The 21,835-nt window shown below is 49.5% G+C and overlaps 1 protein-coding gene across 2 annotated transcripts in view; it reads left to right on the top strand.

Moving 5' to 3' along the window:
• The window catches only part of net1 (neuroepithelial cell transforming 1), a 25,125-nt gene extending 3,525 nt beyond the window's left edge, over nt 1-21,600 (top strand). Inside the window, exons 2-11 of one of the 2 annotated variants that reach the window (XM_070928671.1) lie at nt 4,643-4,706; nt 9,130-9,192; nt 17,357-17,464; nt 17,611-17,775; nt 18,166-18,228; nt 18,461-18,634; nt 18,747-19,004; nt 19,094-19,264; nt 19,441-19,627; nt 19,727-21,600. In XM_070928671.1, the coding sequence (XP_070784772.1) occupies nt 4,643-4,706; nt 9,130-9,192; nt 17,357-17,464; nt 17,611-17,775; nt 18,166-18,228; nt 18,461-18,634; nt 18,747-19,004; nt 19,094-19,264; nt 19,441-19,627; nt 19,727-20,184 (1,711 nt within the window). In that variant the 3' untranslated portion in view covers nt 20,185-21,600. Of the gene's footprint in view, nt 1-4,642; nt 4,707-9,129; nt 9,193-14,333; nt 14,595-17,356; nt 17,465-17,610; nt 17,776-18,165; nt 18,229-18,460; nt 18,635-18,746; nt 19,005-19,093; nt 19,265-19,440; nt 19,628-19,726 lie in introns of those variants that run through there. The other variant, XM_070928672.1, reaches the window with a different exon arrangement.
• Nucleotides 21,601-21,835: the final 235 nt, after the last annotated feature.

Genomic DNA, 21,835 nt, shown 5'->3' with positions numbered 1-21,835 from the left:
CCAGACTGGCGGCTGACGTACAATAACAATAATAATAGTATGTTTTGGGATAATAAACCCCTGCGAGCGTTTATATTGGACTCTTTTGAAAGGCTTTCCATGTTGTGTGCCAAAGTGCCCCAGCACCGCCCGGTGCCCAACTGGCTCTGCAGACAAACATGGAAAAACATCACCCAATATTTGACCTTCCATAACAAGGGTTTATGGAAAAAACAATCAAGCCGGATTGAGTGGGAGAATATGAGGCTTGATTTCCCAAGAGAGAGTGGCATTAAATACTAGACTGGCTGGCAGTGGAATTTTTCTTTCTGCCAAGCATGTGCACAATTCAACCAGCAGAAACAAACAAGCTGTAAGCTCATGGCCCATGCGAAGCAACCGAGGTAGGCGATCACGTTGAATGGGCCGAGGCAACAGTAGGATGCACAGGCACCCTGCGAGGTGGTTTTATCAGATGCTGCGAAAATGCTGTAAGTGGTCTTGTGTGTGTGTGTGTGTGTCGTCTGTAGTATCGGCAGAATAGCTACAGAATGACATGTGGCCGCAGGTGGGGTCAGTGCCGGGACGGCTTTGGTTTCAGAGTACAGCTTCGACAAACAAGGGCAGGGCTAACCGGGATGCTAATCCACTGAGTCACGAGCCACACTTCCCTCGACACATGGGAGGGGCTACAGGAGCAGCAAGGACCTTTGTCCCCTGCCGTGACGGTGTGGCGGCTTCAACCCACCAATCGACTCATGACGAAGTTCCACAGTTTGCAGGGAACAGCTCGCTGCGTGGGGAAACGTGACATTGGATGATTCTACATCCAATATTGGACGCTGCATTCTGCAAATGCTCTACGTCCAGTGCGCGTCTTCAACAAGGGTCCTCAGCAGTAGCATAGGGATGACCCTGTGGTCAGCAGTTGAGCCACAGTTTTAGATTAGATGTAAAGTCAATGAAGCGGAAGAGCAGTTTTGCTCATTTGCTGCAGGCTCTCCACCTCCTGCGAGATTCCAAACACCAGTGTGAGGGATTGGCTTTACCTTGGCTGCGAGCCTGGTGATGTAGCAACCAGGCAGATGTAACGTCAGATAGTGTGTGTGTGTGTGTGTGTGTGTGTGTGTGTGTGTGTGTGGCCCCAGGGCCAGTGCTTGCCATTTTCCGGCGACATGCAGAAGCCTCTGCCTTACTGTCAGCACAAGCCTGCATCTCTGTTAAGTCATCAGCAAATCAGCCTCCCACGTCTGCGTCAGCATGTCCCAGTGGCGCTTTAATAGCCACATTAATTTTAATTTAATCTTTTGGGGATTTCTTAACTTCTACTGAAATAAGCTGAGTGGGTGATTTCCATAGAAGTATTTACGTGCGTGCTAAAAGAAGATGATGCTCCAAAGAGACGGTTTTCCAGCAATATACTATATCCAGATGCAACGTGGGCAGGTTTTTGACAAACACGGACATGCGCCTACTGCCTGCCAAGTACTAAATGTCCCCGCTGACACTTTACTGACAATTGACACAATCTCTTATATTCAGTCATTTGTTGAAAAAAAACAAAAAAACAATGACATACTGCACATTAATGAAGCATTAGTGGTGTAGTTGGCAAAATAGTATAGCCAAAAAATCCAGTCGGGCTATAATATAGAAATCTTCCAATAAACAGTAATCGCAGTTTGATTCTATCACATAATTCTCTCAGATAGTATCAATTACTTATCGGTATTTCTGAATCAGTTAGTATTTATCAATCCTAACCTCACGCCTCAGTTGGGTTTGACCTTCCCCTTTTGGACAAAATGCTTCATTTCAGTCGCTATCAATAATTATTGATCATTTTTAATCACCTTTTTTTTTTTCTTTTTTTTTTTCTTTTTTAAATAAAGACCAGGAGTGGAAAAAAAAGGTTGAATTGTACCACTTGCTCAAGGGCACTCTGGCTGGGCATGCGGCCGTGAAAGACACATGGACACCCCTTAAGTTCACAGATTTTAGTCACAGTGCATTTCAGTAGCACAAACGCACCCTGATGTTTCTTTGCAGCAGAAATATTTGTCAGAACCATAAAAACCAAAACGGCAAAGGAACTAACCAACTCGCCCCCACCATTTTTCCCACAACGGGGAACTCGACTTTTACGTCTTAGTCAGTCATTCGAGGTTTGTGCTTTCCCGGGGAGACGAGGGGTGTGCAGCAGCGACGTCAGCTCGCGGCTCACCAAACCTGCGAGTGACCGCTATTAAGGAGCGTCAGAGGGCAGCGACTGTGGAGTTTTGTCATAAGATGCACGTCACACCAGATGGAGAGGCGAAACTGGTTGGAAACTCCCCTCTCAAGTAGTCACAGAACTGGCCATGCTCCATTGGAATCTGTCATCTTTTCACCGTCAAGCAGTACATTGCCCCCCCCCCCCCTCCCCCTCCTAGAGGTTTAAAGGTTGGCCAAATGGGCAGGTTGAGCACACCTCAACGGGACAATCTGTGCTAATTCAGCACTTTGACAGTTAAGCCCGAGCAACACCTGCAGTGACCCCTGACCCCAGACTTGCCTCCAGGACACCCAGGGAGCGTCTCATTTTCCTTCCCTGTTAGCTGTTGTCGTTAGTCCACAGCACATGCTGTTTATCCACAGCACCTTACAGTAGCATCAGTGCGTACATTTCCAACATGGGTGGTCCCAGCTCTAACCGCAACTCGGACGATTGGTGCGCGTGAGCTCCTCACTTTAATAGGCTACATTAGTGCTAACCACTTCTGGTCTGTGGTCATATACGAGCGTTATTCCTGCGTTTTTGCACCAAGCTTCCCATAGATCAGACAGTGGCTAGTGGTGGTCTTTTGTTTTTTGTTTTTTTTCCCCCCTCTCTGTCTTCATCCATCAGCCACGCGGTTCTGCTCTATGTGGCTCCAATAGCCACTGGACGGCTAGGTTGCGTTCAGTGCTGCCGATCATATATCAATCATATCAAAGGTTGCTGACGTACAAGTCCTGCGTTATCGCAAACTTCCCAGAACCCAATGTGATGTCAGATATCTTGTTTTATCTGACCAACACCATTTGCGCATGGAAAAAAAAGGAACTATAATCGTTTTAGCCCCGACACACTTGTTCTGAGGTGTCAGAGCTGCAGCTGCCATGCAGCGCTGGCTGTAGAAGGACAGTTGGCTGTGTCACTGGGTGAACGCCGCCTGGAGCAACAGTAGTAGAGCGGCAGTATGACCGGAATGACTCAGCCTTACGAGCAGCACTTGCCGGACACACACACACACACACACTCCCAGAGCAAGTGTTTCTGGGCAGCTCAGCATTCTCCGGATGCTGATGCCTTTTTAGGTCCCGCCACCTAGGGCCCACCAAGACATACATCTTTACTATTATCAACCGTTCTGACACCATTTATGATCTTGTGCTAGTTCCCGGATTGGATTATGAGAGCTGGAGCAGTGTAGGAGGTGTTGATTCATCGCGCTGTCATGTCCGCTGCGAGTGTGACCCCCCCCCCCCCCCCCCCCCACCCGTTGTTGCGTGATAGTTCCTTTTAAACACACTCCGCAATGTCTTAACATTTCATATTTTGTTTGCAGTTCACATGAGTTCAGTTGTGAGAGGGTTAGGCCATAAAAGTTCTGCCCACCAGGTTTAGGCTTTCTTTTTTACCAACAAAAACCATACTGATGCATGCTATAGAACAGGACACAGTCAGTGCGTCGCTTTTGTAATCCGTTTGCTCAGTTTCATAAGTTGCGCGGTCACTTGGCCTTGTACGGCAGTCAGTGAGACGCGCTTCTCATTGAAAGTATTTCATGACTGTGAAACAGTGCTTCAATAAAAACCCAATTTATTGTGGGTCCAAATGCAGATCTTAAGGGCTCCTTTGATGTTTTCCTTCTTGCCGTCCAACCGTCCACTCGCCGAGCGCAGTGTCTTGTGTAATTGTCCTCAGCGTGGCCTTATCCGGGCCTAACCTCGGAATACTTACTGTGGCAATCACACAGGTCCAAGGTGAGTTGTTTGACATGAAAAGGATTTACAGTATGCACGGCCAGGTTTGCCGGGAGTGTTCAGGCCGGACAACCCCACCGCGGAGGCCCCAAAAAAGGGCAGAGCTGCCCCCCCCCCCCCCCCCCCCGCCAGAAAATCCCGACAAAAAGACACATTTGGGCCACGTCCAAAACTTTGGGAGGGAGGAAGGTGTGAGGATAAAGGACTCCTCCTTCGGATCCCACGGGGGTCTTAGGTCTAAGGACAGCTTCGTGGTTGATGAGGCTTGGAGGGAGTGATCTGGGGTCATGTTCCCCTTCCCTCTCTGACTAGGAGGATCCTCGTCTGTCAGTTCCTGGTCTGAGTTGGAGAGACAGCGCTGCGGCTACACCATGCTGAGGCTGTGGTAGGTAATGGGAGGTGAATTGTTTTCTCAGGACGCCTCTGACGTTCCCCCGACTCACAGTTCACTTCTCCTGAACGCTTTGAACTCACTCAAGTCGTCAGCTTTACTCACTCTTTGGCTGGGACTTCAGGTCAGAGTGGACTCCACTGGTGGTTTAAATCGATCGGGGGGGGGCTTCCTAAGTGTTCTCACGGTGGTGTTTTGTAGCTGATGATGCATTGTAGCTCTGTTGTAATTATGACCTTCCCCTCTGGTGTTGCTGTTGTTCAGGTCACTGCGAAGAGGAAGCTCCTTCACCTTCCTCACCCCGGGACCACAATGGGACTTCAGTCTGGTGAGTACAGGCCTCACGTTTTCCAATTCTTGCAGATCGCAGTCCACCGGGAAAGACACGAACACAGAGTTTTGGCCTTTGGCTGGCTTCTGTCCTGCCGTGCAAACTGGGAGCGTAACTTTGAGCGCCGCTTTCCCGTCACGACGATGAGTTTTGGCTTTAAATCCCGCCTCGGAGTCTCAGGGGAAACGGTCGCGCTGTTCATTGTCACGGCGATGAAAGGCAGCTCCTTGCTGGCCCACAGCCACTGTAGCCCAGATATCTCATTCATTTCACTTGTTTACACTTTGAGCATATTAAGCATTGTCCTTCGCGACACTTGAGTGTAATTATTTATTTAGGAGACATCAGGAGCAAATTCTTCACATGCAGCACGAGGAGGCTGAGGCTGCGACACACAGTAGGGTACAGTAAAGAAAGAATCCAGCATTCTAGTATTCTAGCTAATACTGATCCATTCAAATATGCCCGGACCTCCCTAGTTATGAAATACTTACTGGTTTGAAATCAAGTCAAGTCAAGGTATTTAACGCATCAGTGAACATAAGTATGCCGGGGGGGGGCTACGCAAAACAAGGAAAACAAGACTATTACATCGGTTCAAGTGTGCATATGTTTACAGGAAAATGAGTTTATGTAACAATCTGGCTGACATATTATCTGATAATTACAGGTGGGGGGGGGGGGGGGCTCAGTTTGTGGGCATGCCTTTGTGCCAGTGCAAGCATGTGTTGATCGTGAGCGTGTGAGGGGTACAGAAGTGTTAAAGAAAAATGCCCAAATGAAAAAAAAAAACAACTCATTATATGTCATATAGTGACTTTCTCCAGCCTGATAAACAGCGTGTGAGTATGGTGAAGGAGAAAATATGTATGTGCTGTCTGTGACATGTCAAGTTGTGGTGAGCTGCGACTGCGTTGTTGCAAGTGCGCGGTAACCCTATACTCGACCTTCGCGGCAGTCACCGGCCCTGATCCAGGCGCTTTGGTTTTTGGAGTGCCATCAGTGGAGTGAAGTCCATAAAACTTTTACGCTCCCGCATTCCAGGCCGGCTGCGCCCTCGGCAGCTCCCGGCACCGAGCGCGTGCCCTCCCCGTAACACCTCACCAAGGGACTGCGATGGCTGTTTGTTATGCGGCCTCCCTCGTGGCTGAGCAAGGACTGTTCGTGTTCAGCCGGAGACCCGAAATGCTGGATAAAGGGGATCCAGCCTGCTCCGATTTCCTTAACCCCTGCCTATTAGAGGAACCATAACGGCCCACAGACCGCTGCTGGTCTGTAATAGACTGGCTTTACAGTTGGCCTTAAAAGAGACGGGCGGATTGGAAACAGAAAAGAGCGGACAGATTAGACGGCAGGCCGAATGACGAGCGCGGAGGCATTCCGGGGTTTTACGGCCGCCTGAAACACAATCCATCGCTCATCTGAAGGCAGAGGAGAAATAAAAGCAGGGTTACAGAGAGAGAGAGAGAGAGAGAGAGAGCGGGGGCCTCTTTATCTCGTGCCAGCCTGCTGCCTTTGATTCGCAAACATGCCACGCTTACCTCATCCACCAAAACCATGTGGGCCTCGTTAGCTCGCCGTTTATTTTACCCCCTCCCCATTTTATCTGTCATTTATAAATCTACCAAACAGCGAGCGATAAAAGAACCCTGGAAGTGTCTTTGTCTCATTGCCCCTCTTATCTCAACCCTGCCACTTTACGCTTGAAGGTTTTGCCAAGGCTTTGAATACAGTTTAGCCAGGGCTTTTGGGCTTTGAAGTGGCTAGAAGGAATTCTTTTCAGGGCCAGGTATAGCCCCCCCCCCCCGCCCCCCAAGGCAAACTTTTGGAAGCATTCGAGGCGAGCATTCCCCGGGCGCTCGGTGAATTCTCTCAGACTGCATCAGGTATGAGGCCTCGAGGGGCTTTCTGCCACGGCTGAGAATGTGAGTCAGGTTTCCAGCCCAGTGCCAAGGTGGGGCAGATCAAACCAGACTGCCATTTCGGTGGAATGTGAAGGTAATTAACAACAGCGGGAGTCTGATTCGAGAGTGCTCTGCCTCCACAAGCAACAAGTTCAGGCGGCCCGGGGACGTCAGCCTCAAGAGTGGCCCGTCTGATAAGCAGCATTCCAGCTTTAATCGGGTGATGTGATTTAACACTGGTAATCGTTGCGGGAAGGCCTCGCCAGCATCAACAGCAATTTCATATTCAAACGACGGCTGGCTTCTTTGACCGCCGACCGTCTGAAGATCCCTCAGCGTTCCGCATCACTGTGCCCTCGACGACACGTCATGCATCCAAGGTGCCGTTCTGGAGTGGACGCGCAAGCCCTTTCAACTTTGACGTTGCACCGCAGCTGCTCGCCGTCTTTGGATTCATGCCTCTTAATAGCTGGTAACACGCGTCGGCAAGGCAGCAGCCTGTGTTAAAGTGGCTCTAGGTCTGGGTGCAGCAGACCAGCTCATGGTTTTTACTGTCATTTAGCTTGTTGCTATGCCCCCCCCCCCCCCTCACATAACATACGTCTTTCACACTTTCAATTGAGCTCAATACGCGTATTTTGGCGGCACTGTTAAACAAGCCACTGCCAAAGGCCTTGGTGCGCTTGCATTTGGTTCGCCGACACAAATGAGCCCACCCCCCCACCCCCCCCCCCCCACCCCAATGAGTTCCCCTCGTACAGTAAATATTTTATCCTTCCCTTTCATCAAACTGTACTGAGTTTCTTGGCGAGTTCGCTCACTCCGACCCGGGAGGAGTGGGGGGGGGGGCTGGATTAGATAGGAACCAGTCTGTCAGGTGAAAGGATGGATTTGTCTTTGAACGTCCACCCCATGTCGTCGCAGTAACATGAAACTGTGATGTTGTTTTAATCTGGCATCCAAAGCGCCCTCGTCGTCTGAAAGTGTTGGAACTTGCGCGTCGTGTTCGCGGCGGTTCATCGTGTCTGTTTCCTTGTGTTTCTGTTGTCTGTGTACATCATCATCTTTTTTTTTTTTTGTACCATAAAAAGTCTCCCCAGATGACTAACAAAATCACCAGGCCCAGGTCACAAAAGTTTCTGGGGGGGGGGTGTGTTTGTTGAGTCAGAGTATTTACGTTGAACCCAGCCCACCCATTGGAACAAGTCGCTGCTTGGAGGGTGTTATTTCATCTGCAGGCTGCTGACTGAGGGATTTCCAAAGGTGGCAAGAACAGGACCCCACCCCCCCCCCCCCGTGTCAGTTTCTGCACAGAGATCACTCCAGTGTGGTTTTTTTTGTTTTTTTCTTTAAGCTCGTGTGTGTAAGGCCCGAGCTAAAGGCAATATTTTATTTAACACGCAGACAGAACGAGCTGCAGACTTCAGCTGACCTGCTTATCTATTCAGGCTTTCCTTACTCTCCCTATTCATATGTGTGTGTGTGTGTGTGTGTGTGCGCGTGCGCAGGAGGTATATGTATGAACGTTTGCTGAAGTGAATTACACAATCATTTGTTATCTGCAGCTCTGTTCAACTTTGAACAAACGGTGCTATTCATTGCCATGTAAGGCTAACAGCCAGTCACACAACTGCACCTGAAATGCACACGGGGACATTCTGAAGGTGTTGAGTACAAATTGTCAAGCAGATAGCTCTTTGGGGCGGGGGGGGGGGGGGGACAAACAGGTCAGCCTGCCCGAGAGGAAATGCCCTACACCGCCACACTGCTCCAACACAAACAAGCGCGCTGCTCAGTCATTCATCGCCAGCCACCCCTGACCGTTACGTGTCCATTTTGGCCCTCCTCACCTCGCTGGTCAATCGGGTCTTGGCGTTCCGCGAGTCCAGCCAGAAGCAGCCTGGCCTCCATGGTTAATGGACCGCGGTAGCGGAGCCCCCGGAAGGATCCCAGAGGCCACCAGTGCTCCTCGGGGCTTTAAACAACCCTCAGCCCCAACAGGCCAGACTGCTGTTCTCACCTGCTCGACTGACTCTCCCTGACTGACAGTCCGCATGCAGGTGTTAAAGTGCCCCGCTGCCTAATTAACCTTTTCCTGTTCCCAGCAGGACCTCCAGCAGTGTCTATTGTAGCTTTACAATAGAGCTGCGGGGGCAATGAGCATAATTGGCCCAACGTACGAGCGGGGGATGAGGTGGCTGTAAATCGCTCTGCATGTTAGAATCATTTTGGCACCCAGACAAGGATGTGTACTACAGCCCACAGCAAAGAACATGTCAGCAACGTGTCAGCTGCTTCCACATGCAAGGTTCTTTAGTCTTTTTTCCAATCGGGGCTCTCCAAAGAAATGCACGAACCTCCAAGAATTAGAGAAGTGTTTGCCCAGAGGGTCCCAACCCGAGACCATTTTGTATTTAGTTAAAGTTTGGGAGAGAGCTGCTATAGACTAGTGGGGTGGGATGGGATTATGCATTATGACAATGTTTAATGATGCATTTTTTTTTTTCTCTCCACAGAAGAGGAAGCGCAGAGAGAAGGACGACAGCGACGCCGTCAGCCTCTGCAGCTTCGACTTCAAGGTAAAAAAGCGCGGCTTCGCTTCAGGTTGCTCAAACACCAGGGCTTCCCACACACTTCACAGCCACAGTCCGCTCACACGTCGACTCATGAATCGTCGATTTCATTTCGCAAAATGACAAAGACGATAAGAATAAACAAACTCTGCGTTGTCAAGAGACATCACATGGAGACAGAAACACCGGGTATCTGATCTCTTGCTGCGTAAGTGCTTCTCCTTCTGTTTGCTTTCCGAGCATATCATCGAAATGACTAAGCTTATCGCTGGAAGAGGTCCAGATAAAGGCCTTTGTTTGTTCGGCGAGGAGCCCGTTGAGGTCTGCTGTTAGGACGGGGATCCGAGTGGTAGGACTGGCTGGGTTGGAAAATATCCTTGGTTTGGTGTGTGGGCGTTCGGCGAGCACGCCTGCGTGTGTGTGTGTGTGTGCGACGACAAAGGTTCGTCAGTGATATCCGGGTGCATCGCACTGTTCTACAGCCGTGTGGGTTCTCCTGAAGGAAAGTCCAATAGCGTCTCAAAGTTTTCATTGAACTATTTGGGTATGAAACCCCTCTTGTGCGGAGGGGGTGGCACCAACAAACCGGAGGAGTTTATAATCAACCCGTGGCCTCCATCCATTCTGCCTCCATACAGGCTGTTTTTGTCCCGCGCCCACATGAGAGGGATTAGCAGAGACGTACAGCCTGGACTTCTGTAAACCAGTTGGATCAGTTGCTCTGAATTTCTTCTGAACTTCTTTTTTTTTTTCCTAGCTAAACAAAGCTCCAACAGTGTTGTGGAGAGTCCCGGGGGGCCACTCCTTGATTCAAATCAGAGCAGCGCTCAGCGTCCTACTCCTGACTTTGCTTTCTTTTCTAATTGAGCCTCTTCCAGCGCAGCGTAATCCCCGCACACTCCATCCACATGCTCCGCATGCAGAGGCGGTTGTAGTAGAAATCCCTTCACCATACAGCCGCTGCCGCTGCTGCCCTTTTGGAGTTGTTTAAGTAAAAATGACGGGCTTAGCTGTTCTTTTGCCGTATCTCAGATTCTCTTCCTGGCGGCCCATGAAAATGAAAATGGAAAAAACAACACAAAGCGTACAATAGATAGCTCTGTATCACTTCGTCACCTCTGAGAGATGGGAGACAAAAGAAAACGTTAAGCAACCTCCTCCAATTACAAATCGGGGTAGCTAGCTCTATCCATCAATATTGCGTCTTCTTAATACATTTTATTGAAGCCTGTTTTGCTGTTTTAAGTGGTCAAAAGTGGTTTCCTACAGCGTTGTGTAATTGCCATGCTTCCGCCCTTTTGTCTTGTTTCACCTAATAACTTGTGCAACATCGCCCGCCGTGGCCTTTTATGCGCCCAGATGTATCAGAGTAATAGCTACCATGGAGCAAGGGGCTGTGTGAAAGCCTCGACGGCAGACAAATGTACGACTCCTCGTGGTGTGTATTACTGCATCGCCTCGACTCTGCGCTGGAGCTGTCAAACCCCATCCTGTCTTCAGACTGTCTGCCTGTGTGGATGTGTATGAACAAAGGCCTCACCCTGCCCTTCCCCGCAGGCCTGGTCCTGCCTTCGCATCATGCCTTCTTTTTTTGTATTTATTTTTTTTTTTATTGCGAGCAAGAATGTTGCCACAATACGAATTTCACAGTTAATGGCGCGCATATTGTTTTTCGAGCTTCATCACCTTAGCTGCTACTCGAGCCCGAGTTCTCAGAGCTGGGAAATGAAACAGAAAACACTGCATAACATGCTGCAAAGATTCCACAGGTTGTGTGTGTGTGTGTGTGTGCCACTGTGGCCAATGCCTCGACATTAACTTGGCGAATGATGTTTTTACATTGGTGTCTGTCAGTTGAAGCTTTATCAGTATATCAGTTTGTTCTGTCTGCAACGCCTCGGCGGTTTCACTGTGAGTCTTGGTTACCACGCTGTGTTTTGGTAGCAACCCGGGGCTGCTCTTAGGTGTGTGTGTGTGTGTGAACGCTGACAAAACAACACTAAAGAGGGAGGAGAGAGAGAGAAAGAAAAAAAAAAACAACTGTTGAGTAACCCAAGGATGTTAGTCTGGTTTGAGAACTGTGGTTTTCATTGTTTCTGCAGGCTGTTGTGTGATTAGATCACTGTCTACGTCTTCTGCGTCTCTTCATCTGAGTTTAATTGTGGCCGCAGAGGAGTGGAGGTATTTATAGTTCCTTGCCCCCCAGGACAGAAACATCCGAGATTAATAGTAGTTAGGATCACGCCAAGTGATTAATCAACCCCACCCGAACACCGATGGCAGATTTTAGAGAGCGCCGCCGCCCCTTGATGAAACGATGAAACCGGTGTGAAAATACATTTGGGGGTCGACTGTGAGAAGCGGAGGCAAGCGCCCCGCAAAATAGCTTTTAAAGTGCCCCACCGATGCAGCCTCACCAAGGAATCCCTCGCAACATATCACGCCAGCATTGTGGCTCTGACTGTAACGGCCCCCTGTCTGAATGAAGTCATGACACAACGTTTTTTGTGACTGACATTTGGTGCCCGTTCCACGTCTGCCTCTGGAAGAACGGCGGTCGCCCCCCCCCCCTCCAGTTAGAGGGCCAAGGAGCGCTGAAGCTCTTCTGGAGGCCTTTTCCTTTCATTTCGCACCCACATTTCCGCGTTTATTTTCATTTTGTTTGGCTTGATTTAAAAAGTGACTGGGGGATCTGAGAGGGCAGTTGTTGCTAGCCAGAAAGAAGCACCCCTCCTTTCTGCTGCTGCTGCTGCTGCTGACCTCCATCAGCAGAGGGCGGCAGCGCCTCCCCCGTCCTCTCGTTGTTTCGAGTCAGTCAGCGCCCAGCAGCGTTTCTTTGCTTCATGCCGTCCCCAGAGCTGTAATTAGGGCCCGTACTCACTGCTGCTCAGCCCGTCGGGGGGCCCTCGAGGCTCAGTCCGTCCCTGGCACGGCATAGGTTAGACAGCGGTGAGACTCCGCCGCTCGCTGCATTACTCATCCCACTCTGAGCGCAGACTGGCGTGTGTGTGTGTGTGTGTGTGTGTGTGTGTTGGAGTGTAAATCCCGGCTGTGCTCCAGCTGCCGCTCAGTGTGACTAGAGGCGAGGAGGCCAGGCAGGCCGAGCCATGTTGTGTTTGGTTTTTATAGCGGCTGGGCCAGACGTGCAGCTGATTCAGCCAGAGGTCTCCCCGTTCGGAATGAGTAACAGCAGGACTGCTCACGGTGTCTTCTGAGGGCACACGTAGACTACACACAGACAGACAGATACATTTTGTTTTTATTAGATCCCCTCTGACTCCTCAGTCTGCATAGTTCCACGCTTCGCTGTCTTATTTCTCGTGTTAAACTTGCATGCTTTTTTTTTTTTTTTTTTTTTTACTCGGATACTAAAGTAAGTTTATTTATGATCCCGCTCAGCTGGGATGGGATGGGATGGGATGGGGGGTGGGGGGGGGAGATCTGGACTCGGCGTCCTGTTGGTCTGAGCCCTCCTGGCCACTTCCGTCAACAAAACCCAAAGAGAAACGTGTCAACATCTCTACACCTCAATCAGCATCTGTGTTTTGTCACCCGCAGCAGCAGCATGAAGCCCTGTGCGTCCTGTTTCTCACCTCCGTGTTGACCCAGGAGGACGAAGCACAGCCTCGAACAGGCTTGTCCTTTTGCCCAAAACACACACACACACATTGTGACACCATTTGTGCACCAGCTTGGTGTGTGTGCAGAATCTGTGGCTTCAGGTGTGGTTGTCCTTCAGCCATGTGTGCATGAAAAAGAGCAGCAGGTTTGATTTCGGCTGCTTTGTCTTTACTGAAACTGGCAAACATGTCCGCCCCATTACACCAATCAACATAAGGGTGGCAGCCCCCCCACTCCCCCCCCCCCCAGTGGTATACAATATACAGGTTTCAGTTTAACATCTGGCTGAGTGTGTCACAGTCCCCCCCCCCACACCCTCCAGTATTTATATTCAAATTGATCACCTCCCCCAGTTCAGCTGATGAGACTGATAACGGCTCGGTTCAAAGCAAAGAGCGCAGCTCCACAGAGCTTTGATCAGTTAACTAACAAGACACAACCAAGTCACAATTGCTTTGTAGTTTGTTCATTTCAAGGACATTAAACAAGTATTAGACACTTCGTAGCTGATACCACACCGGGTGGAAAGTGAGACCCTTTCGTGTTAGGGCTTGCGACGCAACGACTTCAGTTTTAGCAAGTGGGCCACTTGAAAATCTGAAACACTGACACACTGCATGTCACCATGACAATGGTCACAGTAATGCAGTGGACTACAGATGCGGCTGAAACTGGTTTCAGTTTTATTTAAATGAGTTAGGAGTTAGAGGTTTTGGTGCATTGCTGCCCATAAATACTTCAATACTACTACAGGGGGTTGATAATTGCGTATATTTGACCCTTATTTTCTAACTTTTTTTTTTTTTTTTTTTTTATGTTTTAATTTACAGTCACCAGCGATGCAAGTAACAATTGTAACTTAATAGTAACATAAAATGAGAAATGCACAGTTTCCCAGAGCCAGTTTTTCCTCATTCCGTACATCCTACAGTCCGAAAAACAGATATTTAAGATAAGATATTCAATTTAGGATTTATTTTGCCATTTTACAACAATTGCCAGTTCATTTTCTGTTATCAGTTCATTGTTCCTGCTCTAACTGTAACCATCAATAATGATTTTATATCTGCTCCTACTGTTGTCTTTGACAGCAGCATATCTTTTTTTCACAACTCAACCAAATGTTTTCCGCAATGCGTATCTCTTGGAAAAGTTCAGCATTTTCCACCCTCAAATATCAAGATGTGTCCAGAACTTAAGAGTTGTTCCCTGAGAACATCCCGTGTCGCGTTAGATAAGGTTCAGTCTTTTTCCAAAGGTCCGTTGGCCCTCATCAGAGTTGTTTGCGTCAGCCCCGTTTAGCAGTAAGCTTTACCCATGATCTCAAAAATTCTCACTACTGTTTTCCCTGCTGTTGATGGATCAGCGGAGCCTGCGGGCAGCTTCTCCTCGCTTCCATGTAAACCTGACACCGCAATCATCTGCAGCCAGAGGAGGGCCAGAGCGGAGGCTCGCTCCTCCCCCGTCTCTCCTCCTGGTATAAAGCCCTCCCTCCCTCAGTCCACCTCAGACCAAAGTTTAGAAAGTGTGTGTGTGTGAGGGCAGCTTCCAGAGCCCCGGCCCACGAGGGAAGAAGAAGAAGACCCTCGCTTTTCAACCTTTTTTTTTTTTCCTTTCTCTGTTGTGGATTACTTGGAGCTGACTCGCCAGGATTAAAAAAAAAAAAGAAGGATATTGTGTTTTTACTGAAAGCTATGGTGGCTTACGATGAACTGGGTAGCTTGGTGCCTATCAAACGGACTCTGCAAGTGATAGACTACCAGAACCAAGCCAACAAAGAGTCAGAGGTGAGATGCGGGGAAAAATGATGGTGGTGATATTTCGACTTTGTTTAGCTGCTACCTGTGCCTTTCAGTAAATGTTTGCCCGGATCACATTCAGATGAAGTCATATCTTTGTGTCACGTTGTGAGTGAATCAGCGCCTAACCCTGTTCTTTATCTCACTTGGGCACACAGTGTTTGTGTGTGTGTGTGTGTGTGTTTGTGTTCTTTCAATTGCCTGTAAGATGAGACTTTGGACTTTGCGCCTGGGCACTAAAAACAATGCTTGAGATACTGCCTAACCTGGGAAAGTTAATCATTGGATCCCACTGCACCTATGAAGTGGTAAACAGGGAGCTGACCCTCACTCCCCAGCGTTGTGTATTCCCCGTCTGTTCTTGAGTATGCATCCCAGCAGGCGGCTCAGCCTTGGCGGGATGTGGAGACACCAGGGCAGTCAGTGGACTCAAGCGGCAGGGGGCAAACTCTCAGTTGACAGCCCTGCATCCTTTTTATTGCAGTCCTGTCGAGGATTACTTTGCTTTTCAAAGTAATCCCCCAGTAAACCAGGTTGATGCCAATTCACGCAGCTCGGGCGCACTCATGAAAGTCACCGCTCCGGCTCCCACCTTCCCCTTTTTGGAGGCCTGCAAGGTTCTCTTTCGGAAGGGATCTCCGGGAAGATGTGGTTTCGTTGACAGTAAACCACTTGATAAAGCAGAAGTCGGAGGACAATTCATTCCGTTCTCACGGAGTCGCACAATTGCGACGGCCTTTTAGCTCTACACGGGGCTGTCTCCTCCTGCGCTGACTTACCGATGACCCTGACTCTCCCATTTGCGCTCTGGCTCTTCTGCTCTCAGCTCCTATCAGCTCCGGCTGTGCTGCGATGGCAGGGACACATCTGGGGTATTGGCTCACAGCGCACACAAGGTTACATCAAAGGAAAAGGAAAAAAAAACCTCCTGACGTTTATGAGGCTGTAATCTTAGGGTTAGGAGTTTGAGGGGCACACCGCACATGTACAATATGCGTGTCTGGAGGGTTTTTGTTCCACTGATAATAGTTATCCAGAGCAGCAGCACAAACCCCGGATCCGTCTGGTTTCCTGAAGCGAGCCAGACTCGTCCTAACTCCAGAGTTCCTGGGTCAAACTGCCAGGAATAGCAACTTTCCCCGCACTGATTTACTTTACCTCTGATAAACAAAAGAGTGGGACGAGTGGCCTTTTGTTATTCTGGGGCCGGTTCCCAAAGACAGGAAGGGCACAATGGTCAACATACGTTCCCAATATTGACTTTGGAAACCCCCACCCTCCTGTAACTATTTAGCTTTTTTTTTTTTTCTTTAATTTGTGACCTTTTAATATCAGCAGACAAAGAAAACAAGAGTCTGGCAAAGCGTAGACCCGACAGACAAGACCTCTGACGCGTGCCATCTCTTTGCTGGCCCCTACCACTAGGGGGCTTCCTAGGTTCTCCAGGCTGCCTGGCTGTTCTGGTCCAATGCGGAGACCCTAACCGGTGGCAGGCCGTGACTCCACCGCAGCTCACAGGCCAACGCCAGACCGAGCGGATCTGTTCCACAGCTGTGTCCGCAGGGGCCAGGAGCCTCAATGGCTGCTCTTGTTTTCCCAGATTCGCTGAGCCAAGGCAAAAAAAAAAAAAAAAAAATCCCATTTGGCCTGAGTCAGGAGAAACAACACAGGCAGCTTTTAGCAGCGCGGCGTTTGAGCAAGCCTTCATTAGTGTGAAGTCCTCAAAATGCAGAATGTTTTGCGGCTGCCTCGCCGTGTCATGTTTTTGAAGACGCTCTCCAGGCTGAAATCATTACCTCAGATCTTCAGCTCTTTGATTCCTGCGGCCTGCTGTTGTTGGCACAAGGCCAAGCAGCTCTCTCCTTTCTCCCGGGCTGTGCGGGGAGGGAGTGGGGGAGGGGGAGGGGGGGGGTCACCTGGCCTAGGTGTAGTGCTGCTCTCACGCGAGGCCTCTTGAAGAGCTTGTCTCGACTCGCAGCCGTAAAAACACCGCTGTGCATCCCCTGCAACGCTGCACCGTGTAAACACTTGGGGGGGGGGGGGGGGGGGGCAGATTTGCTGTCTGTTTACGACTGCTGCTCCTTTCCCTGACTCACAGCGGTGGTCTGTTTTACTTTACAGCGCCTCTCTGGGAAAGGGCGGTTAAAGAGCTGGTGCAATCGGGAAGCGTTTATCTCACGCTGTTTGAGTGGCCGCACAGATCCACTCTCAAGCGGAGTCGTGGCTGTTGTCAGGCTGGATAGTAGCAGATAGAGTGTGTGTGTGTGTGTGTGTGTGCGGGGAGGGGTGGTGAACAGCTGAGAGCAGGGTCTCGTGCATTCCTGGCATTCCTCCAGACCCCCTTCCCATCCAGATCAGCAGTCAGAAAGGGTCTTTGTGCTCAGTGGGCTGGCCCTGGCTCTTCACATGATGGAGCCAACAGCTGCTGGAGCTGCTTCCTCCTTCTCAGTATCTCTGTCCGTCCGCCCGGGTCCGCCAGTCTGTCTGCCTGCGGCTCGACCTCAGCTCCAGCTACTCCTATTTCCGCGCAAAGGAGCAGGGCCAATAATGAGGATTTACGACTTGACTTGATGTGTTTAATCACAAAGGAAGTCACAAGGGAGCGCCTGGACCTCTCTGCTGAGGCCTCTGTGAAAGTCTCCCAGTTGGCGTTACTGATCGATTTAGTTCAGTGTTGCCGCACACGGGATGAAAAGTGAAGACTTTTATTTGATCAAATTGCCTGACTTATTTTTTTTCTTCCTCTTCAGGAACCCAGCAACAAGCGTGTCCGTCCTCTCGGCAGGGTGACGTCGCTAGCCAACCTCATCTCTCCGGTGAAGAACGGGGCCGTCCGGCGCTTCGGCCAAACCATCCAGGTAAGCTCCCCTGACATCCCGCAAAAAAAGGGGGAGCTCCTCGGGGGAAGGGACAACCTCTTTGCTGTTCGATACGTCGCACTAAACAACTGGGCTTCCAACTGCAACATGTCTAACGTCTGGGGCTTCCTCTTTCCCCTCTGCAGGCCTCCTTCCGGGGAGATGGCAAGTCGCCGGGCGTGCCCCAGAAGCCTTGCAGCAAGGCGGCGGCCCCTACTCCGCCCAAAAGGAGGAACAGCACGCTGTGGTCGGAGACGCTGGATGTCCACCAGAAAGGCACTTTCTCCACCAAAGAGATCAAGCGGCAAGAGGTGAGAAGTCTACCTGTCTGCCAGACTTAGTTTCACATATCCCTGTAGTATTTGGGTCAAATAGTCTAAATGTGGCTAAAAGCCATCCGGGGCTAATTTCCCAGTCTGTGTCAAATCGCATATACCTGACAAGCCAACAAACTAGCGCCCTCCTGCCCTACCCCCTCCCCCCTCACTTGTCCTGCATATGTCAGACATCTTAGCCAACTGTCAGAAGCAGAGGGAGAGAGCAGCCGTCGAAGCCAGAGATTTGACCTCAGTCATTTGGCAGCCGTGCAGTTTGAGATTTAGTCTAGTGGGTATCGGTTGCAATAATGTAATGACATCCTGATTCATGTATTTTGCTAAAAGAAGTATCCTTTTCTTCCTCCTCCTCCTCCCTTTCCTCAGGCCATATTTGAGTTGTCTCGTGGAGAGCAGGACCTGATCGAGGACCTCCAGCTCGCACGCAAGGTTTGTACTATTAAATCTCTGAGGCAGAGAGAGTACATATAAAGCAAACAGATTAAATCAAAGTCTGGCAGGCCTTCCACATAGCCAAGCCAGGAACTATAAAAAGTCTGGAATTATTCCTGTCTTTCTCTTGTACCCCTAAAGCTCTTCAAAAGCTATTATTAGCGTCCACCCCCTCTTGGCCTGATGGGATGTTGTTATTTGACCGTGTTGGCTCTGCTCCCCTACACAGGCGTACCACGACCCAATGCTGAAGCTGTCCATTATGTCCGAGGAGGAGCTCACTCACATCTTCGGCAACCTGGATGCCTACATCCCTCTGCATGAGGACCTCCTGGCGCAGCTCTCCAAAGCCACGGGGCCAGACGGGACAGTGGGCCAAATCGGACAGATTGTCGTGAGCTGGGTAAGTGTCCTGTCACCACCAAGTACCTAAAACCTCTTTGATTCCGTTAAAATGTAGCTGGGTTTGCAGTAAGAAAGGCAGCTTTAGTAAAAGTGTCCCTCCTCCCCTCCAGCTGCCGAGGCTTAACGCCTACAAGGACTACTGCAGCAACCAGCTGGCAGCCAAGGCACTGCTGGACCAGAAGAAACAGGACCGGCGGGTGCAGGACTTCCTGCAGCGCTGCCTCGAGTCGCCCTTCAGCAGGAAGCTGGACCTGTGGAGCTTCCTAGACATCCCGCGCTCTCGCCTGGTCAAGTACCCGCTGCTGCTCAAAGAGATACTGAAACACACTCCACCAGAGCACCCAGACGCTGCCAGCCTGGAGGAAGCGGTAAGTCGTGGCCACCAATTAGTTGAACACACACCGGTCGTCTTAAAAACGTGGCTGAAGTTAATATTTTGATTCCTCGTGCGATCCAGATCACCATCATGCAGGGCGTGCTGTCTGACATCAACATGAAGAAGGGAGAGTCTGAGTGCCAGTACTACATCGACAAGCTGGAGTATCTGGACGACAGGCAGAGAGACCCCCGTATCGAGCAGTGCAAGAGCCTGCTGTGTCACGGGGAGCTGCGGAACAAGAGCGGCACGGTGAGCAAAGCATCAACACATCCTCTATGAGGCAATCAGGCAGCAACAGCCTGCTTCACTGACCCCCAACCAGCCTATGATTTAACCAGAGAACTTTGTTGGCGGTCATGTAAAATATCAATGCTCTGTTTTTAAATGTTTTTGTTTTGTTGGTTTGTTTTTTTGTTTCCTTCCAGAAGCTGCATGTGTTCCTGTTCACCGAGCTGCTGGTTCTGACCCGCCCCGTCACAAGGAACGAGCGCCACTGTTTCCAGGTTTACCGGCAACCAATCCCAGTGCAGGACCTTGTGTTGGAGGACCTGCAGGACGGAGACGTCAGAATGGGCGGCTCCTTCAGAGGCGCCTTCAGCAACGCGGACAAAGGTGAGGCTCGAGTCAAATTCAAAACATTTCTCGTAGTTAATGTAGGAATGTAGATTGTCCTATTGTCTAATTCTGCTTTTTTTCCCACTTCCTCCACAGCCAAGAATATTTTCCGCGTGCGCTCCCACGACCCAAGCCAGGCGCAGTCCCACACACTGCAGGTCAACGACGTCTTCCACAAGCAGCAGTGGCTCAACTGCCTCCGCAGCGCCATTTCCGTCCACCGGCCCCTCAGCGAGCCGTCCACGCCCTCCCCACCTGCGAGCGACGCTCGCTCCAAGCGCCGCCCTTCCTCCGTCTCCGCCATCGTCCACATGGAGGAAGCGGACGAGAATTGCCCGCAGCCGGCCTCCCAGTCCGCCCCCGCCTCGCCGTGCAACAGCACGACCCCCAGCCCCACCACGGCGTCCCCTTCACCTCGCTCCTCCTCGTCCTCTTTGTCGACGACGTCGTCGTCTTCGCCGTCGTCGCCACTCTCCTCGCCCACGTCGCACAAATCCAAAAAGGACAAGAAGTCTCTGTGTTCTTTAGGGAAGAGAAAAGAGACCATGGTGTAGGAGGGAACGGACTCCTGGACGGACATTTTTTTTGTACATAAACGTTAAAAGAAAAAAAACCGTGGAGAGGCGTGGGACTTGTATTTATGTGTGTCTGCGTGCGTGCATATTATTAAAACAGTGTTCTGTGTTACTGTCCTCTTCGGCAGCTATTTACCTTACCCCTCCATCAGTGCACCCATCAGAGACACAGTATTCTGGAGAGACGTGCGCGGCTTCGCACCAGCTCTACAAAGGGAAGCATAACGAGGAGCAAACACACATTTCACACATTAATCTGTGTGTCATGAGTTTGTTGATTTCTTGAAGATAGAGGTGGTGCAATCCTGTTTACTATTAATTTGATATTTAAGCATTATTTTAGACCTTATGGGGGGGGGGGGTAATGAAAGTTTTGCATTTTTATATTATAAAATGTATTGTAGTATTTTTTTAGGACTCATAAAGCAGCACTGTTTTAGCTTTTAGGTGAAATCATTTGAAATTTTGAGCATGTTTAGCAGGCCAGAAAGGATGAGAATCCCCCAAACTAACGATGAGATGTACGACACGAAGCTACATATTTCTCCGTAAAAGTCTGATTTTTTTAAATTAATCAGAAGACACGTCTTATTTTTGTACATTCCTTTAATGACAGATGTTAGGATCGGGATATTATTATTATTATTTTCTTTTTTTTTTTGTTGCATTTACTGCAGTCAGAGGCATTAATTTAAATCCAGTAACGGATGAGATTTCAGTTTCTCTCTGTTTTAGAACAAAGACATCACCATGAAGTGTGTTAGCAAATCATCCGATGTCATAAAAAAAAAAAATCAAGTCAGAGAAGAGATGAGGAGTTTTGTTTTGAAACAAAATTTTGAACTGAGCCATGTTGGTTTTTTTTTTTTTTTTTTTTTTTCTTTTTGAAAAGCTGACTTTTCAGAATGAAACATCACTTTTCAGTGTAGCGTCTTGCATGGAGCTTTGGTCGTGGACACTGCTTGCCACCAGTAGAGGCTGCAGGATGTATTTACCCGTCCTGACAGACGGGACGGTTGAGGTCGAGCGACCGGTTGAAAGTAAGAGAATGACGCTGAAGGCTTTGAAAGAGGAAATAGAGAAAAGATGAATGAGGCTGTGTTTTGGAAGTGAAAAGAGATTGTCAATGCAGGACTCCATTAACTTTCTGTATAAGTTGATGCGATATCTTGCTCAGAGATGGAGGATATGGTAAAAAAAAAAAATCAAGTGAATGTGAGTCGATGGACAAAAGTACGTAGGGGACGGGAGACAAAAAGGAAGGTTTTTGTATGTGTGCGCAAGATGTTCTTGCTGTTGAGGTGGCAACAAGGAAAGTGAAAAGGGCAACTCGCTTGCCACGAACTGTATGTAATTAAAGGAACAATAAAGATCTGTGTAAGATTTGCAACTGAACTCCTGGTTTCATGTATTTATTTTTTCTTCACTCCGACTTAAAGCATCAGCTCAGCTTTTTGTAGCCACTTAGTTTTGCTTGGCATACGGACTGGGGACGGAGGAAAACGGCCAGCCTGGTTCTGTCCACAAAATCTGTGAAGCTCACCGACTGACATGGTTTTAATCCATTGAAGATACGTAGTCATAAAGCAGCGGTGCCGTAACTATGGAACCCAATGGATGTCGCAGGATC

This window comes from Enoplosus armatus, chromosome 22 (genome assembly GCF_043641665.1).
Source record: "Enoplosus armatus isolate fEnoArm2 chromosome 22, fEnoArm2.hap1, whole genome shotgun sequence".
Classification (NCBI taxonomy): domain Eukaryota; kingdom Metazoa; phylum Chordata; class Actinopteri; order Centrarchiformes; family Enoplosidae; genus Enoplosus; species Enoplosus armatus.
This window is presented reverse-complemented; position numbering and strand designations above follow the sequence as displayed.